The 21017-nt window shown below is 36.2% G+C and overlaps 1 protein-coding gene across 1 annotated transcript; it reads left to right on the plus strand.

Moving 5' to 3' along the window:
* Positions 1-14972: 14972 nt before the first annotated feature.
* Positions 14973-19515, plus strand: LOC127791185 (beta-glucosidase 44-like). The gene is made up of 11 exons (XM_052321019.1): positions 14973-15282; positions 15570-15628; positions 16835-16910; positions 16994-17065; positions 17197-17284; positions 17416-17668; positions 17821-17936; positions 18291-18508; positions 18655-18686; positions 18809-18911; positions 19015-19515. Exons 1-11 carry the CDS (start codon positions 15027-15029, stop codon positions 19290-19292), a joined length of 1551 nt encoding a protein of 516 aa, XP_052176979.1. The 5' UTR covers positions 14973-15026; the 3' UTR covers positions 19293-19515.
* Positions 19516-21017: the final 1502 nt, after the last annotated feature.

Genomic DNA, 21017 nt, shown 5'->3' on the forward strand with positions numbered 1-21017 from the left:
TCTCCAAGTCTTCCCTAAGTCTTTGCTTAAAGTCCAAGTCTTCTCAAAGTCTTCCCCAAATCTTCTCCAAGCCTTTTGCTTAAACCTCTAAAAGTCTCCAAACCTTATCCTCAAGGACACATGGCAATCAACCATTGGCCACTTGGAAGATAAGATAATGTCACATGATGGCTCATAATGACCCCCTGAGATGGCATCGTGTGATTGGCCAAGGAAAAGCTTACTTAGTCTCCAAGTTTGGTAAAGTTTCCAAACCTTATCCTTAAGGACACATGGCAATCAACCATTGGCCACTTAGGAGATAGGATTTGAACTCTCATGATGACGTGACACATGGCGCGATTTGGTTCGCCAGAGTTTCTTATAAATAAGGGCTTTGGGGTTATTCATTTTGCGCACCAAGTAAGGAGGAAAAGAAAAGAGAGTTTGAGAGAAGAAACGCTATCGAAAAGAAGGGAGAAAGTCGAGGGAGAATGAGTCTTGACGGAGTTTTTGGGTCTTTCTCGAAGTTTGTGCCAAGCAGTAAGAAAAACTGCGAGAAAAGCCATCCCGCTCGTTGTAAACTGTGCTTCTTAGGGTAAACCTTCAAGGTGAGTGGTTTCTGCATGCTTTTTGATTCTTCTTGAATATCCTTCGTCTCACTTGTGTGGGGTTGGTGGCTACATCTCATGTTTCCTTGCTTCCGAGCATTTCTTTCCTATTTTGCCTGCATCACAGAGTTTGTGCTTGTGGTTTGTTGATGGGGTTAAACATGATTACTCTTGCATGTAGCTTATGGTTTGCATATCATATTTTCCTTAGTTTGTGCACCGTGCCTATTGGTGGGGTCGTGCCTACTTGATATTCCTTAGTTTGTACATATTCCTTCTATTTTGTCTCCAATATGTTGTTTGGTGACAGTGGATATTAGTGGATCGGGAATTTGTATATGATGATTGGTCGCTTGTTGGTGAATCATCACGATGATCGAGGGGGCAATCCCATGCCTACAGGTGGGGCTGAGGGGTTGAACTCCGATCACGTGCCTACAGGTGGGGTTGAGGCGTTTCACACAAGTGCCGACAAGGATGATGGAGGCTCGGGGGGACTTCTTGATATATTGCATTTTTTTTTTCTCTTGCATGCACTGTTTCCTTTCTTTCTTACCACTCACTTAGATGTTATTATTTTACTTTAGTTGTTTTATACCCCTGGAACATTCAACGATCCAAATATATCAAAAGTGCCAGGTGTTCTAGGTTCCAGTTCGAGTAAGCGCAAAGAAGTGGAGTTGGGATAGCTTTGGGTTTTATAGCTAGCTTCGGGTTTATTTCATTATGTACCCTGGTAGTTCAAACGATGTATTGTAAATAATGACTAGGATACTCAAGGTTGTAAGAGGTGTGTGTGAGTGTTCTACAGTTGTTGTACCTATAGTGATGTGTTGTGTTTTTTTTGGAGTATTGAAAGTCGTATGCATTTCTTATGCTTGTAAAGGAAATCTAGTGGAAACCCCTTTGTTTAGCTATGATTAAGCTTTTAGGTTCGATCCAATGCTATCGTTGATTAAGGGTTTCCATAATGCCCATAGGTGATGTCAGTTTATATTTCGCATTGTTGCATATTTTTTGAAAGTGGGGCATTACAGTCATTATCTGAAAAGGAGATTGCCTCCCCTCTTCTCGACCTCTTCACCCCCGAGGTTTGGCTACCCCCTGAATTCTCCTCACCCTTCAGGCCCGGGACCTCCCCCGTGGTGAGCGTATGGAACACTAGGGGCTGAGGATGATCTTCTCTTGCTTGTGGTGGTCTCTCCCATTTAGGGTGAATTCCAAGAGCGCTCTCACTCTTCACCTCGGTCCCTCTTGGGGTGAGGACTTCGCGAACGTCGCACTTTCCCCTTTCGGGGATCTGCCTCCCTAGCCACAAAACTCCTGAGGAAACCCCGATTGATGAGCTCCTAGATCTCCTCCTTCAACTGGTGGCATTCCTCTGTATCATGCCCATGATCTTGGTGGAAGTAACAATACTTATTCCAATTCCTCTTATTGGATGGTGCCCGCATAGGCAGTGGTTTCTTCAAATAGTCATTTCCCTCAATAGTGGCAAGGATCTCCGCCCTTGGAGCATTCAAGGAAGTGAAACTGCTCGATTCCCACCGAGGGCGATGCTTCTCCTTTTGATCCTCCCTTCTACCTTCACTCTTATTTTCTTCGGAATGCTTCTTTTTCTCTTTCTTCTCGATGTATTCGGCTCTTTTCACCTACATCATCTCCTCAGCATTAATGTACTTCGTTGCTTGGCCAAGGATATCCGTGAACGTAAGCGAAGGAGTTTTGGCCGATGACTGAGCGAATGGGCCTGGCCTTAGGGCATTATGGAATGCCACCATAGTGACACTATGGTCAAAGTTCTCGATGCTCAAGGCCTCCATATTAAACCTCGAGACAAAATCCTTCAAGGACTCACCCTGGTTCTGCTTTAGGAAAACGAGGGCCATAGTAGATCTCTGATGCCTCCGAAGAGGTGCGAAGTGAGCCAGAAAACTACTTTAAAGCTGGGTGAAGTTAGCTATTGAGTGATGGGCCAGATTTGAGTACCAGGCTAGCGCATGCCCTTCCAACCTTGCCAGGAAGACTCTACACCACATTGCGTCAGACGCATCTAGCCCCATCATATGGGAAGTAAAAAGATTCAGGTGATTAATTGGGTCGGTAGTTCCTGCACAGGGCTTGATAGCCGGAATGTGAAGATGCTCAGGCAGTACCACGGCCATTATCTCAGGACTAAGGGGCTGATTCACCACTGTCCCCCGAGACTCCCCCTGCTTCGGCTTTTAATCCGCAATCTCTTTTTCTAACTGACGCAGCCTCCTTTCTTGCTATTGTGCATGCGATATACTGGAGGATTCTTCGGCTTCCCCGTGTCCGTCTTCCTGCCCCCGTCCTTGTGGGTCCATTTCCTACGGGCAAGATCCTTCCTTCAATGGGGGCTTCTGCCCCCTCCTGCTTGAGAATGATGGGCCTGCTAGTGTTGGTGGTCCAGGAAGTCGGTAAGCAACTCCGTCAAGCGTTGAACCTGATTCTCTAAAAGCGTGATCCGATCGGGCGAGGGATGAGGATTATCCGGGCTACGCTCCCTCCCTTGTTGGCTCCTCGAGGGATTGTTCTGACTCAGCTCCTGGGTAAGGTTACCGCTAGCAACCTGAGATTGGTGCCTCCTGGTTTCCATTGGGACAGAGAGAGAACCTGAACGTCGAGGTAGACGACACTGGAGAGATAGGAAGAGAAATGTCTCGGCCTCACGGTGGGCACCAAATGATGATGCGATGGTCGATCACCTTCATCTGCCTTAGACCAGATGCCTGTAATGAGATGAAGTCGGGGACTTGCTCCCCTGTGATCACTCCGACATTCAAGTCAGTTTGTCGGTCTATCTATATTTTTACAGTATATGGTCAAGAACTTAGGAAAAAAGAGAGGAATCCTTTACCCGTTCTTGTTTCTTTCCTTTTATCCTCTTACCGAGATAAGGATTCTCTTTTCGAATCGTCGGGATCCCCATCCCGTCCCCTGCGGAGCCATGATCCTAACGATATGGATATGGTAATCATTTCTGAGAGGTTCGGGATAATCCCTATCTCCATGATTCTCGGTGCAATGGTTGATCTCAAGAAATTCGGAGAATCTTCACTGAGTAACAGGTTAGACGGTGTGTTGAGGTGTATTTGCCATGTGTCCTCTTTGGGCTTAAGTAGGATGATGTCAGTGGAGTGGCTCCCTAGTGAGCATGTGTCACTGCTGCTATTGGCTGTATTCCTAGGGTATTGGAGTAATTATGGACTCGAGGGCATTTTCCCTTATCACCTGCCCACCTTGAGAGCTTGCTTCTACCACAACTATTGGAAGAAAAAAAGAAGAAAAAGATGAAGAAAGAGATTGCCGAGAGAAAGAGAGAGAGAAGGAGAAGAAAAATTGAAGAAGAAGCAAGAGGGTATGGACAACCCTTTCGCCAGCCACCAAATCCCCCAACCTTGCCCCCCACTTCCACATTTGCCCCTTACACTCACACACACATCACTACTTTATTAAGCCTATTTTAGACTTTTACCTTTATTTCCATTTTCATATCCCATTTTTCTTTAATCACCACTTATACACACAATTCACACACACATAATTATGCAAAGGCCCACCTTTATTTATCTATGGCCCAAGCCCACTTAAAAGCCCATCCATGCTAGGCCCATGAAACTATTCAACCCATCACTTCCTTTGGGGCTACAAACCCTTGGTCCAAGCCCACTTCATAACCACTATTTATACCTTAACTTTACACACTCTCAACAATTTACTTTCAAGAAAATTTTAACCAAAAACATAATATATATATTTTTTTAATTTAATGGCATCTAACAATTAAGGCCCACATGAAATTAATTACACAAAAAGTATATTTATCATCTAAGACCCATTAAACGGGTCATTACATAAAATGGAGAAGCTAGCGGGCTGCAACCCACCAACTCCACCCCTTTCCCACGCCCCTACATGGCCACACCACATAGTCTCTTAGAAAAGAAAGTAGCAAGCACCTACTCACCTACGTGACTAAGCCAAGAGGCTCCCTTGGGTAACCCCTTTATACTTTTAGGGATGCCTTGGAAGCCATCCTGACTTTTTTTTTTCTTCCCCCATGTCCACATGTAAATATAGGAATGTTTCACAAAAATTGAAAGCTTTAAAAATAAAAATAAAACATAAAATAGTTTATATTAATTTTATTCTTGATAAGGAAAATGAGGCACCTTATAAATTGGGGGAGAATATCTCATTTGATATATTTGAAGTAAGTGTAAAAAAAGAGAGAAAACAAGTGAAATGAAGAAGAAACATACCGTTAAAGTGACTAAGGAAAGGCTAGAAAGCTAGGAAGAGCAAGCAAGAGCCCCTAATGTGAGGTTCTCCCACTCACAAACTCTTATTTTTTTATCTTTTTGTGTTTCTTGAGAAATCAATTTGGAAATGTGCTTTACTTTGGCTTCTCATTTGCATCTTGAGAAATGAATTTTCAAAATAGACTCTATTTTGGCTTCTTATCTGCATCTATTATCATGTATGTGTTGGATTACATAGATCTCATCATATACTCAGCGAAATAAAATTTAATTTTGCAAGTATCACGTTTTTCAAAACTTATGGTTTGCAAAAAATGAAAGACAAAAATGCAAGAATACCTCTCGATGAAATCCGATTTCATTGTTAGGTTCCCCGCCGTATAATTCTTCAAGTGTAAGATGCTGAGTCGGTCCACCCAAAATTACTTAAATCTAAGAATCTCAAGAGAAAATGAAGTAGATTTTTTCTCAAAATTTCTATCTTACTTTGGATTCATGCGCGCACACACACACACACACACTTCTCAAAGAGTTCTCTCAACTCTAAGTGTTCCAAGAAAGTGAGAAGTGAATTTTCATGAGTGTATGAAGTTATTTATATGGAACTATCAAAACCCTAGTGTTCTATTGGGCCTATCTTAATAAGCCCAACCCAACTAATGTTTTATTGGGCCTTGCTTAACAAACCCAACCCAACTACTGATCTATTGGGTTAAGTACAATCCAATTGGGTTAAGCCCAATTCAAATAGTGCCATTCGGTCAAGTTTAATGTGGTAGCAAAAAATTCAACCCAATTAATAATTAAATAATAATTTAATTATTCTTATTTATCCAATAAATAAATGAACTATTATTAGTATTTCTAAAATTACTAATTTATCCTTCTTCTTTTTGAAGGTGATTTCTTTTTGGGTGAGACTTTCTGTGTAACATTTCGCATCGAGCAATATGAAGGATAGGAACAACTTACCCTGATGGGCCTACGCAAACTTCCTAGGGGGTCACCCATCTTTGAGCTTCCCCAGTTCAAGCACGCTTAACCCGGGAGTTCTTTGCTTATATTCAGCCCAAATGAATTCAGCTGGTGTTATTTTCTTCCTTACTTATCCTCGATATATACTACCATTTTCTGGGTTCTTGGGATATTACAGATATCCATGTTATCTCAGGTTTAAGAACTAGTTGCACATCCGCAACTAACATTAAATCATTGACCCATGAGATACAACCCATGTGATTCAATGTTAACAGTCTCGTTCAGTGAACTCATTCCTATAACAAACACCCACTCATCTTCCTTCAATATCTCATACAGAATGGCATGATACCTCACCAACTTTATCTTTTAGTATCTCATACTGAATAAAAATGAAGATGATGTACTTGCCTTTGCGAGTTGTTACAATTTAGTTTAGGAACTCTATGGGTAGGAACATGTTTATAATATAACGAATTGTGAATTATCCGGAACTTGTATTCTTAACATTTAAGAATGGTATTCACCCCTTATCATACTAATGGATATATGTTTTTAATTTAAAGCATATTGTAATTTAAATAAAAATATAAACTTGTCATTTAAATATTATTTAAAGAATTACAAGATTGAGTGTCTTTGTGTCACTAGAATTGGTCTTTAGGACTCATATATAACATTATGACCATTCTATTTTGCCCTATCGCTCATGCCAAAGGCGATGTAGTCGAGGACCTTTCAAAAGGTACTTCTAGCACTAATTGAGAAAGCTCTTGGAAGGAGGCTGACGTGGTCCCAAGTGATACCGTAAAGTGGAAACTTGCATTTTTCTTACTGCTTGGGCTTGAGGTGATGTGGTTAGAGACCTTTCAAAAGGCATTTCTAATGCTAGTTGAGAAAGCTTGTGTATGGAGGTTGACACGATCACAAATGGCACCTTTGAGTAGAAACTTGCATTTTCTTTTATGAAGACATTTATAAATGTTTTATTTTGGGGAAATCTTTACTTAGAATGTTCATGTTCTAACTTAGGTTTATCTTATAGGATAGTAAAAAATTTTAGGTGAATAGGAATGAAATTCTTGAAGCATAGTTTTGGGAAGTTTTGTTATTTTTGTAGCATGTAATGATTTGTAGATAATATCAAGTGTATTAAGCATGTCAAATCTATTATACGAACTAGATTTTCATTTGAAGTCTGTTATTTTATTTTAGTGAAAATAAACAACTTTTACATTCATATCTAAAGTTGTAGTGATTTAAAAATTTATTTTAAGGGTCCTTAAAGATATTTTTTCGAATGCCTAAAACATCTTTTTCTTTTCTTTTTTTTTTTCCTTTAAACTTAGTATTTCGAAATTATTCAAAAATTCAAACTCCTTAATGCGAGTTATGAATCAAACTAAATTCGATTTGTTAAATTATGCACACCCAAAATTACCTTGTTTTGATTAACTAAACCAATCACACAAATTTCACTAAAAAGTAAAGCCACTTGTTAGGATTTATGATTCAAAATGTATTTTTTCATATAATTGATATATGTTGTTTGTATGCATTTTGTTATATATTTGGGTTTCATCTTATGTTCATTTAACTAACATTTAAATATATATACATGATTGATTTGCTGATTATTTTGTGGGCCATTAGCCATTTGGGCCGAGATCAGTTTTATGAGGCAAGCCCATCTTTCATGTGGCCCATGCGCTTTACCTAAGCCCAGCCGATTGCCTGCAGCTATATAAGGGCAGTTTCTTGCCCTAATTTGCACAGATCTGCTTCTACTCTCTCATTTGAAACCCTAAAATCGGCGCTCTTGAAGTGAAACTCTCTCTCGCTTGTGAATCCTTCTCTTGTTCGATTGGCTTCGGTTTGTTGGTAAGATCACTCGGTAAGGTTGTATTGCTTTAATCTCTGTTGTTGAATTGCCTGAGGCGTGAGAGATTTGGTGTAACTGATAGATCAGATTCTTAACTCGATCTTGAGATCGGTAGAACAGATTCTATACTTGTTCTTGTATTTTGTTTCTGATTTCAGTTGATGTATTTGCAATACGTTTTTATTCTTGCTGTGATCTTGTAATCTGGTTGTAATCGAAAGCTATTAGTGGATTGACTAGAGGCGGAACCTCTACCGTGAGTAGGATCTATTGATCCGAACACGTAAAAGCTTTGTGTTCTTTCACTTTTCTCGGTTTTATGCTTGTTCTTGGTTGGTTTGGCAGATTAAAACAGGGTTAATACATTAACACCACTGGAGTAGAGGTAAACCTTACTTTCTATAATCTTTTTTTTTTTCATTTAAACAATTATCACAAATAATATTATAAGCTTCCAAAGCAGAGTGTTTGCAAGGAACATGGTTTAATTTGTAACCCATTCAAAGAAGTAAGTAACTCCAATCTTATATAGTATGTCATAACACTTCTAACTAAAATAGTATAATAAGACGATAAAAAAAACTAAAACATCTTTAAAGGCTTCAATGTCTCTACGATACAAAACTTTCTTTAGTTAAAACATAAAAACAAAATAAATAACATAAACTAAACTTTCGCTACCTTTTCTTTTCCTTTTCTAGAGCAATTGACACATTTGAATATATCGATGCAAGAAATAAACTTTTTACTGAGGGTTAAAATTATATTTGAGCATAAGTGATGAAAATATGAAACTCTTTGGCTGCGTTCTCTTTGTTTTTTAATTTTCAATTTTGATTTTTGAATTCATTTTTAATTTTCTGTTTTGCTAGTCTGTTTTTAGAAAATTGAAAATGCTTTCTCTTTGTCATTTAAAAAAACTATTTCTCAAAATAAAAAATTAGAAAATGTGTTCTTTTTGAAATTTTGAAAATATTTTTTAATGATATTTAATTCAATAAATTTGATTATTCAGTAAATTATAAATTTTTAATGTTAATATATTATTAAAAAATATATACATTTTAAAATTAATGAAATTTTTAATATTTTTTTATTATAATAATAAAATATAAATAAATAAATAAATAAATATTTTTTTGAGTTTTGAGTTTATTTTGGATGAAAACACTCAAAACAACTTTTTGTTGTTTTGAGTTTTCTTTATAATTTTTTTTTCGTTTTCAAAAATGCATTTTTGAAAACAGTAAAAAGAATGCGTTTTTATTATTTTAAAAAATTAAAAACTAAAAATAATTTGAAAACAGTGAAGAGAACGCAACCTTCATGTTCTAACATTTTTATACTATCCATCACTTCACACCAAGCCATAAGAAATAAAACATAACCACCAGAATGTATTTATGTCATTAACAGCTGAATAAACGCAATTAGTAGATATAAAAATGACAAAAAAATTACAATTTAAATGTGAAAATTATTATAATAATGCAGTATGATTCTCGCAACTCAAAATGATAATTTAAATGTGACGATTATTTCCATACTTTCTTTTTTTTTTTTTCTTCTTCCTCTTCTTTCCATTCCTTGTTTACCCACAAAATTTGATGCTACCTCGTTGAAAGGGATTTTTAGTAAGGTGTCCATATTTTCCAATAAATCCCCAAAACACTCCAAACCACCAAAATTTACCCTACAACCACCAATTGTACCCTCAAAACCTCCCCAACAATAACTTCTCATCAATTTGGCCTAAAACTCTAAAAATCAACTGACTTTTGCTCCAATTTGTTTTAAGTTTTCAACAAAACCCTTGAATTTGTTGCTAAACGTGAAGCTTAATCCTCCAATCAAAATCCACGGCTGGTCATAAGGCCATCATCATCATTTTACCTAGTTCTAGCCCTTTGTAAGGTGTAATGGTGGTAATGTTGTGATCCGGGTTTAATACTAAAATTTTTTAAAATTACATTTTGTCTTTCTTTGTATTACACCTAGGGTTGACTAACTTCTGCTTGTTACATTTTGACCCTCTAGTTTATAATAAATATTGTTTGATCCTTCAAAATTAGAAAATTTTCTCCCTAAGTGTAACAACTTGCCTTTCGGAGCTTCTGCTAGCATAGAGGATCCGTGAAAGGGTCATTACTTGAGTGATATAGAATAATAACACAAACTAAAAACTCAAACACCACCCTTATTAAAACCATATCTTTTAAATCGCATAGCATCTCATAGTCATTTTTATATAAACATTCATGTCATGATCCTACCTGGCTTATATAATATATATCCATCTCAAAATTATAAAACATTATTCTAACACAAGCACAACGACACCCAGGACCTAGTCTCGGGAGGACTCTGCACTTACTATCATGACTCGACGATCTAGACCCAATCCCCGTTAAACGTACCTAATACCTCGGACGATTCTCTTACCTAGAATGATGGAAAATAAAGGTGAGTCGCGGGACTCAGCAAGCTCATGAAATAAAGGTTGTAGGTTAAAGACATGACTTTTTCCATAGCACCTCGTGCAATTCATGCTAATGCAACAACCCACCATGTCTTGATCTATACGTGCCTTAATTCTAAATGCATAACATAAAATTAATTAAACATAAAGAGGTCCTTAGGGCCTACATAAGCCACACATTGGTACCCAAGTCCCGCATACAAACCTGTTATAGCCTACTATAGGCTACCATATCATCATTCAATAAGACCCGCCTTTTCCTAACCTTGGTCGGCTTTTCCTAACATTCATAACATCACTTTTCTGTCATCCATCATATCATCCTATCATGTTGTGGTCTACTGCCACGGCCTACGATCCGTGATGGGTGCCACTCATCACCCTTACTCATCATAGCCACACAACCTTACCATGCAATGCAACAATTAGAAAATGCAATGGCTTTTGTAGCATAAACGTGATGACAAAGCCCCCATAAACCAAGCATCAGGCTATGCTACACCTATATAGGAATTCACACATGCAATATGCTCTAAATGCACAGGCTCACCTAAAAAACCCAAGTTGGCTCTTAGACCAACTAGGTCATGCAAATGCTTACACATCCCATCACACGCAAATCATGTTCCACCAGTGAATGCAACCCAGTCCCTATGCAGCACACACATCATGATGTGCACAAACCAAGGCTAAAATTTGGCAATACCAACTCTTTTGGCCCGTCTAACGCTTATCGTAATAGCTGATGACTGACGCCCATACATCCAGCCATCAACTACCATGATCCATGGTTAACAGTCAATGGCTTTGTACCCCATACCCTTAGACACCCATAGACGACATTAAACTTAGTTACTTAAACTTATCATTTTGCACACATAATCCATGACAACATAGACTCCATTATGACATTCATGTTCTCATATTTTCTCATACACAGGAAACGATCTCCACATTCATAATAAATTATTAACATAAATCCATAATTTTAACCACATCCATTTTCTAAGAACCTAACCCCAACGGGTTCGACATCATTCCCAAGGGAAGCAAAGCGATACGAGGCTCCGTGACGGTCAAAATGAACGACACTAAGACATCATTGCTTAGCTCATTCCATTAACAATAAACTTATTAATAAAATATAAGTCATAGAGTGATTACCACGCAAATTATTATTATTAATGCGTGGAACCGAGTCATGGTGAGGGAGGGAATAAAATATAAGAAATCACGGAGACTTTCATGGAAATTAAAGAACATGAGGAGAGGGTTATGAGCTTACCTTTATTTGGCCAATTCTTGCATTTTCTGCGCACTCGATGCGAAGTAAAACGTTTCCTAGCAATTAATAAAATTGTGGCTTAAATTAATAAATCTAACCGCGTAAACTGTATAATCTAACCGTGAAAAATTCACGATTTAAACGTATAAGACTTCTAGTTATTTTACCCACTTACCAAAATACTTTAAACACCGAATCTCTCCAACATCCGCTCATTTGCTTCCTCTTTCTCAAGCTGTTCGTGCCTCCCATTGTTTCTCTCTTCTTCTCCTCTTTTCCCTCTCTGTTTTGGCAGGAAAAAATGCCGAATTAGCCATTGAATGGCCAAAATTGGCCTTAAGATTGAAGCAGCGGAGAAAGCTTGGAGAGCAAGGCAAACGGGTGGCCCAAAGCGCGCCACGTGGAGTAGCCAGCAGCTGCCGCACATCCCCATCGCCTTAATCAAAACACCGCCGTTTTGGGTGCTTGGAGGCTAAATAAAAGCAGCCATTTTCCCCCCCACCATGCGCCTGCTCCTCCTCGGTCTCGATCCCGCACCCCTCACCTACACACGCGCATGCGTGTCTGCCAGCGCCCCTATTAATTTTAAACTATTCTTCAGCCCATTTTCCAGAATTGCATTAGCGCTCTAAAATTTCTAAACTTCACATAAACACCCCTACAACTCATTTTTCCCTTCTTTCACTTACATCCTGAAATTTTTAAAAATCCACTAATTTAATTTATTTCATTCTTTGATTATTTTCATAAATACCCCAAATAAAATTATTAATTACCTTAATTTCCTATTTCCTCAAAACAACATAAATGACTATTCACTTAAATCTTCAAATATTCTATAATGACTTTAAATACCCAAAATTAATAATTATTATTTATCTCTCAAATTTTAGGATATTACACTAAGTCCTCAAAATATTTTAATTTTTTTTATTTTGTATTTAAGCCATCATTACCTCATCTTAACTTGGTAATGATTATTATCCAAAATTTTTCTTAATTTCTAAATAATTTTATTAATTGAATCTTAAATTTTTATTATATATATATTTTTTCTCCTAATACCTTTATGAGACATTTGACCTTAGAATTCATCTCATAATCTTCTATGAGATTTCTTATAATTTATCTATCTTTAGTGGTTATTATTTTATTACCTATTTCAAAATTGAATCATTTTTCTTGTTTTTCAAAATTTTATTGTATTACAACTTCACTTTCTCATTACTTGGGAAAGTAATTTTACCACATTTCTTAGTGAGAATCACATTCTTATAAAATTTAAAAAATGGGTTTTCGATGGTAAATTCACTTTCTTGTAAATATAACATGCCAAATATGAGAATGTGATGCTCACATATTAATTTCCTAGCTAGGAAAGTGAATCACTTTCATGATACCAAACTCCAACATAACATAAATTCCCGAAAATGAAACTTTAATTTCTAAAATTCTAATTTTGTAGTTGGGAATGTTTTACCACTTTACAAAAACCATTCGTTATGACTGTTGCTGAAATCTACAACTTATTGAGTATACTAAGACAATATAGATAAGGTGTCTCGAATTATACGCCAACAATACGTGATGTTTAGTGATGAATTCTCTTAGGTCTTAAGTTAAAGATTTTACACAAAATTAGAATAAATAATGGTTGAAAATAAGAAAAAGAGGGGTTTAGGATTGCAGTTACGTGTATCCAATCCCAATAACATGTTTGCCTTTTTATTAGTTTGTGTCCTAACTATTTGGGAGGTTGAAATCACCAAATAACCAGGGTTAATGGGTTGTTACTTAGTTGCTCACGATTTAAAGCCATGGGTTATCATGTGTCATTTTACCATGATTGCAATTGTCTCTCATAACCTATAACCTATGATGTAATTGTTTGTCATGAGACATCATGATTGATAAGAATCTATCCATGATGGGACACCCACCACAACTAAGTAACCTCTTTCCCTATGTGTCATAATTAATAAAAAGAAAAATTACCTATCACAATATGACATTATTGTGATTAATACATAACTAATTGAGTTCGGGGTAGATATGTTTCTCTTATCAAGTAATTGCCCATGAGTGTCCATGAATGACTTGCCCTACATGTCATTTTAACCATGTGATAATTCATTATCAATCCACAATTTTTCTCCCATCGATCACATTAATTAATATTTGAAACTCTACATTTAAATTCTAATTTTGATGATGTCATAAAAAACTAAAAATTCTCAAAACTTAAAAGAAAATTGAAGGAGAAAAATGGGAGATAATTAAGGATTTAATGATTTTTTTTTTTGAAGAAAAAACTACTTTTAAAAAAAATCTTTTAAATTGAGAAATATTCTAACTTCTCTAAAGAGATTTTCTCCTAATGTTGAGAAAATAGAGATTAAAGAAATATATATAAGATACAAAATATATAAAAGTAAACCTTAGCGGTGCCAAATCACGTGGATCCATCCATCTGAATTCGACACATCTCATTGTGGGAAGGAAAAAGAGTAGCAATAGTGAAATTGAACTCCTCTTTAAAGAGGATAACTATCTACTACTCCTATTCCATTACTAAAAATAGCAACAACACTTATTATTGAAGGTGTAAAAGTAACTTTTTATTTTATAAAAAGTCGTGTATTTACGAATAACTTTTTTTTTTAACAAAATAAAAAAAAGAAAAAAAAATTGATGAAAGTGGATTGATTCGCAAGTCGATTCAAGAAAGAATAAGATGACACGAGTCAACACAATAGAGTTACATACAAACATGTTAGTGCCACCACCGTCGATCGTCACACCTATTCTGTAGTTGACACATCTCTTCTCATTTGATCATCACTTGATTATTTTTGTCTTTTTCTAAATCTGTCTTCTTGTCCTACTATCTCCTTACTCTTCTAGAGTGATTGTATTTTATGTTTTCGAGCCAACAACATTTAAAATTAATCATAAGATAGATCATCTTAGAAATTGCAAATTTGGGGGAGGGGAAAAATTTAACCGGAGGGTTAAGATGTATTTTTACCCTAGCATGGGAAGGTGAGCTAGAGTAAAAAAAATTAGCTATGAAACTAAAAAGCTTAACTTGCCATGCAGTGTAAAAATGTCTTTTTAACCTTTTGACTGAAATTTTCACCTTTTCAAGTTTATTATCTTTATAATTATTTTTAATCATATATTGTCACCCATTTGTGTTAATGATAAATTTTTTAAAATAATGCTATTTATAGTAATTATTAATTAATTTTTAAAATTTATGAACATTTTTATAAACAAATATCACTAATTTTATCTAAAGCCTAGAAGAAATTCTATATACAATATATATATATATATATTCAAACTTATATTAAGCTCATCATTATCGAGAAAGCCTGATAATATGTGATTAGTTTAAGATACGTTGAACCGGTCTCTGAACGGATAAAATCGTCTCTCCTCCTCCTCCTCCTCTATATATACCACACCTAACAAGGCTCATTTCACTCCAACACACTCTGCCTCTCTCTCTGTAGGGTATAGTATGAAGAAGAAGATGCTGAGAGCAGCTCTGCCATTGCTGTTATTGGCCTCTGTGCTGTTCACTGGGGCTGTCGCTGACAGCGGCGATTCGTCGGTGGTGCCGGAGACCGTGCGCTTCGACACGGGAGGGCTGAGCCGAAAGAGTTTTCCCAAGAACTTCATCTTCGGCACGGCGACCTCCGCTTACCAAGTCGAAGGCATGACCGACAAGGAAGGCCGTGGCCCTAGCATTTGGGACGTCTTCGTCAAAATTCCCGGTTATTAGCTTTTCTTCTTTTTTTTTTTTTTTTGTCTTTTCTTTCCAATGATTGCTCTCATCTGTTATTGGCATTCGTTCAGAAATTTTACATCGCAACCGATCTGCGGTCTGAAATTAGTCCCATTGCCGAGAAATCTGAATAAGAGTTGTTGATAAATGTCATTTCTCTTTTATCTGATCTCTCTCCTTGATATATATCGATGTGTGTGTGGGTTAATTTATACTTTCTTCCATGTTTAATTTTTGAAGTTCTGTTTGCTAATCTGGTGTAATAATCGGATGCAGGAGTTGAAGCTAATAATGCTACTGCGGATGTTACCGTTGACCAGTACCATCGCTACAAAGTAAGCTCTTGCTTTTCCTTGCCACTGTTTACTTTTTCTTGACAGAATTGCTACTCTTCTGGTTCACCAAGGTAATTGTTTTATAAAATACTTGACTCTCTGCCAAGAGCCTGTACTGAAGACTCCAGATCTTCGATTTGGTAACAAAACTGATCTTCATTCAAATTTCAAATATATTGTGGGCCCTTTACAGATCATTTTATACATTTATTTCACTTTTTTTTTTTTTTTACAGTATGAACTACCGTTACAGTTTAATAATTTGGCAGCACATACCATTTGTATGCATATAAAACAAACAAAAGTACGTATTTAAATAAATAAATATATATAAGGGGTAGGAGTTGTAATTTTGTGGCTTTTAGTTTTGACTGATTAAGATTTCCAGGAAACATGATTTCATTTGAGAGACTGAAATAAAATTTCTCCGTTTCTGCATAATTGATCGGCAGAAAACTTGCTTCCTAAAAGGAGGGTTGGCATGTATGTCACTTTCCAAAAGGAGGAATGTTCTTCTTATCATGTGATGCCTTTCATATTAGGATATTACAAATCAAGGGTGGCACCAACTATCACAATAGACAAGTGACACCCATATGGCAGTTCTCATACGGATCGTCACCCATATGGCAGTTCCAGGAAACATGATTTCATTTTAGAGACTGAAATAAAATTTCTCTGTTTCTGCATACTTGATCGGCAGAAAACTTGTTTCCTAAGAGCGTTGGCATGCCACTTTCCAAAAGAAGGAATGTTGTTCTTATCATGTGATACCTTTCATATTAGGATATTACAAATTAAGGGTGGCACCAACGATCACAATAGACAAGTGGCACCCATATGGCGGTTCCCATACGGATCGTCACCAAATTTTTTTTTTATTATTATTGCTGGATTTGCTTTACGAAGTTGCTTGTCTTATTTAGTTCTCACATATGATCAATCAATTACTTTCTAAAGTTTGTAATGACCACAGAGACAATTTAGATCAATCTCATTCTAGTATTTCTTAAATTTATATAGGCGGCATCTTTAATATGCTTCAAAGCGTTTTCCTACTGCCCTTCTTTATACATGCATATTAAAGTGATCATCCATTCGCTCTAAAATTCATGCAAAATATGAAGTTCTTTACCAAAGAACTTGGATCTGTGAAAGCAGATTTGGGGGAAACATGAAACTTATATTTCATTTCTCTGATAACAGGAAGATATTGACATCATGAAGAAGCTGAATTTCGATGCCTACCGGTTCTCAATTTCATGGTCCAGGATATTTCCGAGTAAGTGTACAATAATTTGCCATTAGCTGCATAAACTTATCAATAAAGAAATTCGTATTTGTTGATCATTCCCATTTGTGCAGATGGAACTGGGAAAGTAAATGAAAAGGGAGTTGCTTACTACAATAGATTGATCAACTACATGCTCAAAAGAGGTAATTTTCCATTTGATAAATCAAGAATATGCGTTCATGAAGAACCCCTGCTTCCCTTATTGTTTGCAATAAGTAATCACACCAAGAGATGTATAATATGATTTTAATACTCCCTGTAAATGTTTCTACAGGAATTACCCCTTATGCAAACCTTAATCACTATGATCTTCCCCAAGCACTTCAGGAGAGGTACTTGGGATGGTTGGGCCATGAAGTAGTGTAAGTATTATCACAAGCAATAACATTTATTGCATACGGTTTTATCATCTTTTGAACAAGCATGCTGTTAATTGTTCACCCCCTTTCCCCAATGTCGGCAATTTTTTTGACTAAGATTTCAAAATGTACAGGAAAGACTTCGCAGATTATGCTGATTTTTGTTTCAAGACATTTGGAGACAGAGTGAAGAATTGGATGACGTTTAATGAACCTAGAGTTATAGCTGCTCTTGGATATGACAACGGATTCTTTGCCCCTGGCAGGTGTTCTAAAGCATTTGGAAATTGCACTGCTGGAAATTCAGCAACTGAACCTTACATTGTTGCTCACAATCTGATCTTATGTCATGCTGCTGCAGTTCAGAGATATCGTGAGAAGTATCAAGTATCTTTCTTCCTTTAATTTATTTCTAATCACTTTGTTCTCAGAATGACTTTCCTCAGTCCGTTTGATTGTTATGGTAAAGGTAAAAGAGAAAATTGAAGGAAGAAAGAGACAAATGGGGTTGTATACTTACTATGCATTTACTATTCCAGGAAAAACAAAAGGGAAAAATTGGCATTCTATTGGATTTTGTGTGGTACGAGCCTCTCACAAGATCGAAGGCCGACAATTATGCTGCTCAAAGGGCAAGAGACTTCCATATTGGATGGTAAGAACTCCTATGCATGCATGGTAATTCACAGACGTGATAGTTACTGTGCTTGGTGACAGACAATTGCAAGATTTGAAACATGAAAACTACTTGATATAATTTGGTAGTTTGAAGGCATTAAGTGCTAACATATTGTAGTAGATTAGAAGGAAACTCGTGAAATTAAGTGGGAAAAGACAACAATGCCATAGAAAATTTAGCAGGAGGAATCATGCCACGCCATAATGGAAGATACTAGAGTCTACAAATTTTTTTGTCAAAGACGAGAATGAAAGATACTATTATGAAACAATTCTTTACTAAATTTGAAGGTTTTGAAATAATATTGTTCTTTATTGTTTTTCCATGTAGGTTCATCCATCCCATTGTATATGGCGAATACCCAAAAACAATGCAAAACATTGTCGGTGATCGGCTGCCCAAATTCACGAAGGAAGAAGTTAAGATGGTGAAGGGATCAATGGACTTTTTGGGTATCAACCAATACACTACTTACTACATTTTTGATCCCCATCAAGGCAAACCGAAAGATCTGGGCTACCAGCAGGACTGGAATGCTGGATTTGCTTGTAAGACACTATGCTCCCTCCTTTTCTTTTGTAGGACCAAAGAAAATAATTCTCATAATAACAACCTTATCCACTGTCCATTAAGATTATCTGTCTTTGCTTGTCTGAATCTCATATTGCCCTCTTTTTGCTGTTGAAATTAACAGATGACAAGAACGGAATTCCAATTGGGGATAGGGTACGCTATTGATCTAACTGAATCATTCGTGACATCTCTAGCAAACATGAGATTAGAATTCTAACCAATTTTACGAAACACCATGCTCTCAATCTTGGTCTTGATTAATTGGAAAATTGCAGGCATACTCGTATTGGCTCTACATTGTACCACATGGTCTCTACAAAGCCGTGACTTACATAAAGGAGAGATACGGGAACCCCCCAGTATTTTTGTCCGAGAACGGTTGGGCTGATTCCAACTTTTTCCACTTTCTTTTCAACTTTCATACGATGTACTTACTAGTTCAGTAATATAATTTTCCATATATAAATGGTTGATTTTGCAGGCATGGATGATCCCGGCAATATAACCCTTCCAAAGGGCTTGCATGACACCAAGAGGATCAACTTCTACAAGGCGTACGTGGGGCAACTGAAGGCGGCAATGGACGATGGGGCAAATGTGAAGGGTTACTTCGCGTGGTCGTTGCTGGACAACTTTGAGTGGAGGCTGGGGTACACTTCGAGGTTTGGGATAGTGTATGTGGATTTCACGACCCTAAAGCGTACCCCAAAGATGTCGGCCTACTGGTTCAGGAAACTACTCAGCAGAAACAAGCACTAGAATAATACCCACGACTAGCCTTAGCCTAGCCTAGAGGAATTAGCACGCACGTATCGTGATTAGCATAACGCTTTGTGATTATCCCAATAAATAAGATCAAGATGTAGTGGTAGTAGTGGGTAGCTCTATGCCACCCTCCTTTATGATCATCTTCGTAAATAAGAACACTACATCTTTGTAATTAATTAGTTTGTTCTATCTATTATTGTTTATTTGTAGTTAATTAATTGTTTTGCTGTTATAATATTGTGTTTCCAACCTTTTCTATTTGTTGAAGCCACGCTACAAAAGTGGTTCCAATGCCAATTACGTTAAACACACACTCGGCATCGCAATTGTCATCTTTTTGGTAAATTAGGCGTATGTAAGTTTGGAGCATACTTGTTGAATCTATGTTCATATCGCGGCGAATAGGGAATTGAATCGAATCTGAATATATATATATATGTATATATATATATTTTTCAAATTATCAAATATATAAAATTTAAGTATAAATATCATATTACTTAGAAAAATGAATAAAAATTCATACATATCTAGCATTCTAAAAGTATATTGTGAAGTGCTAAGGCTTTGTTTGGGAGTTTTGGAGAAGAGAAACAAGAGGTTTATTAAAGGAAAAGAAAGGAGATGGAAGAACGGGGAGTTATCTTATTTTTGGGAGTTTTAAGTGAAAATGAAATGGAATTTAAGGGTTAAATATTATATTTAATGGTTAGTTAAATATTATATTTAATGGTAAATTAAATATTAAATTTTAATATAACTTCTATATTTTATAATCGTATACATATAGTAAAAGATAAGAGGAAAACTAAAAAGGAAAATTGCAAAGAACACCCTTAAGGTTAGGCAAAATTGTAGAAAAACCCCTAATTTAGTATTAGTGATATAATTTAGTTTGCAAAATTAGGATTTGAGTTATGAGACGCTATTCAACAAACCCATACCTTCATATATTAGTAAAAGGAAACAAGAACATTCCCACCCATGATTAGGGTAAGTTCACATATTCTAGCAAATCTCAAACACTAATATATAAGACAATTATGTTGATTTAAGTAAGATGATCACTTACACATTGTAATTAATAACAAATTATTTATTCTTTGAGTCATGTTGCTTATTATTAATATCACATTTGGCGTATTGTTCAACTAACAATCGCCCACATATTTATTATATACATCTCATGCATGCTTCATGGCATGTGAATCATCGTCCTTTATTATAAATATCTCATAATAATCAAAAGTAAAAAATTTATATACTAGTTAATACTCGATTAATTAAAGTCACCATTTAATAAATTTAATAACTAAGAACAATTTAAGAAATCTTGTACTAAATAAGCTCATTCACACTTCATTACTGTGCATCTGTCAATCAGGTAAGTTATTTTTTGCTTCTACCTATCGATTAATCTTGATCTATCGACCGACAGCATGCATGTTAATTCAAATTTCAAATCCTTGTCTTGATCTGTTGACTAATCATCTAGAACTTGTCGACTAACAGAATGTATGTCAATTCACTTTCATTTGGTATCTATGATGCATCTGTTGACTAACCCATTATTCTGTCAACCGATTTTTGAATTTAAACACTAATCTGTCGACCAATACCTTACATTTATCAACTGTTTTTGTCGCAAAATCTTCAACGGCTAGTTCTGGAGCTCATTAAATGTGCCCCAACTACCTCAAACAGTCAAAATTTTGA

This window comes from Diospyros lotus, chromosome 14 (assembly GCF_014633365.1).
Source record: "Diospyros lotus cultivar Yz01 chromosome 14, ASM1463336v1, whole genome shotgun sequence".
NCBI classification, from domain to species: Eukaryota; Viridiplantae; Streptophyta; class Magnoliopsida; order Ericales; family Ebenaceae; genus Diospyros; species Diospyros lotus.

Coding starts and splice junctions, on each gene's coding strand:
- LOC127791185 (XM_052321019.1), top strand. CDS start 15,027: ATGAAGAAGAAGATGCTGAGAGCAGCTCTGCCATTGCTGTTATTGGCC. Junction 15,629..16,834: donor ACCAGTACCATCGCTACAAA/GTAAGCTCTTGC, acceptor CTCTGATAACAG/GAAGATATTGACATCATGAA. Junction 17,285..17,415: donor TGGTTGGGCCATGAAGTAGT/GTAAGTATTATC, acceptor CAAAATGTACAG/GAAAGACTTCGCAGATTATG.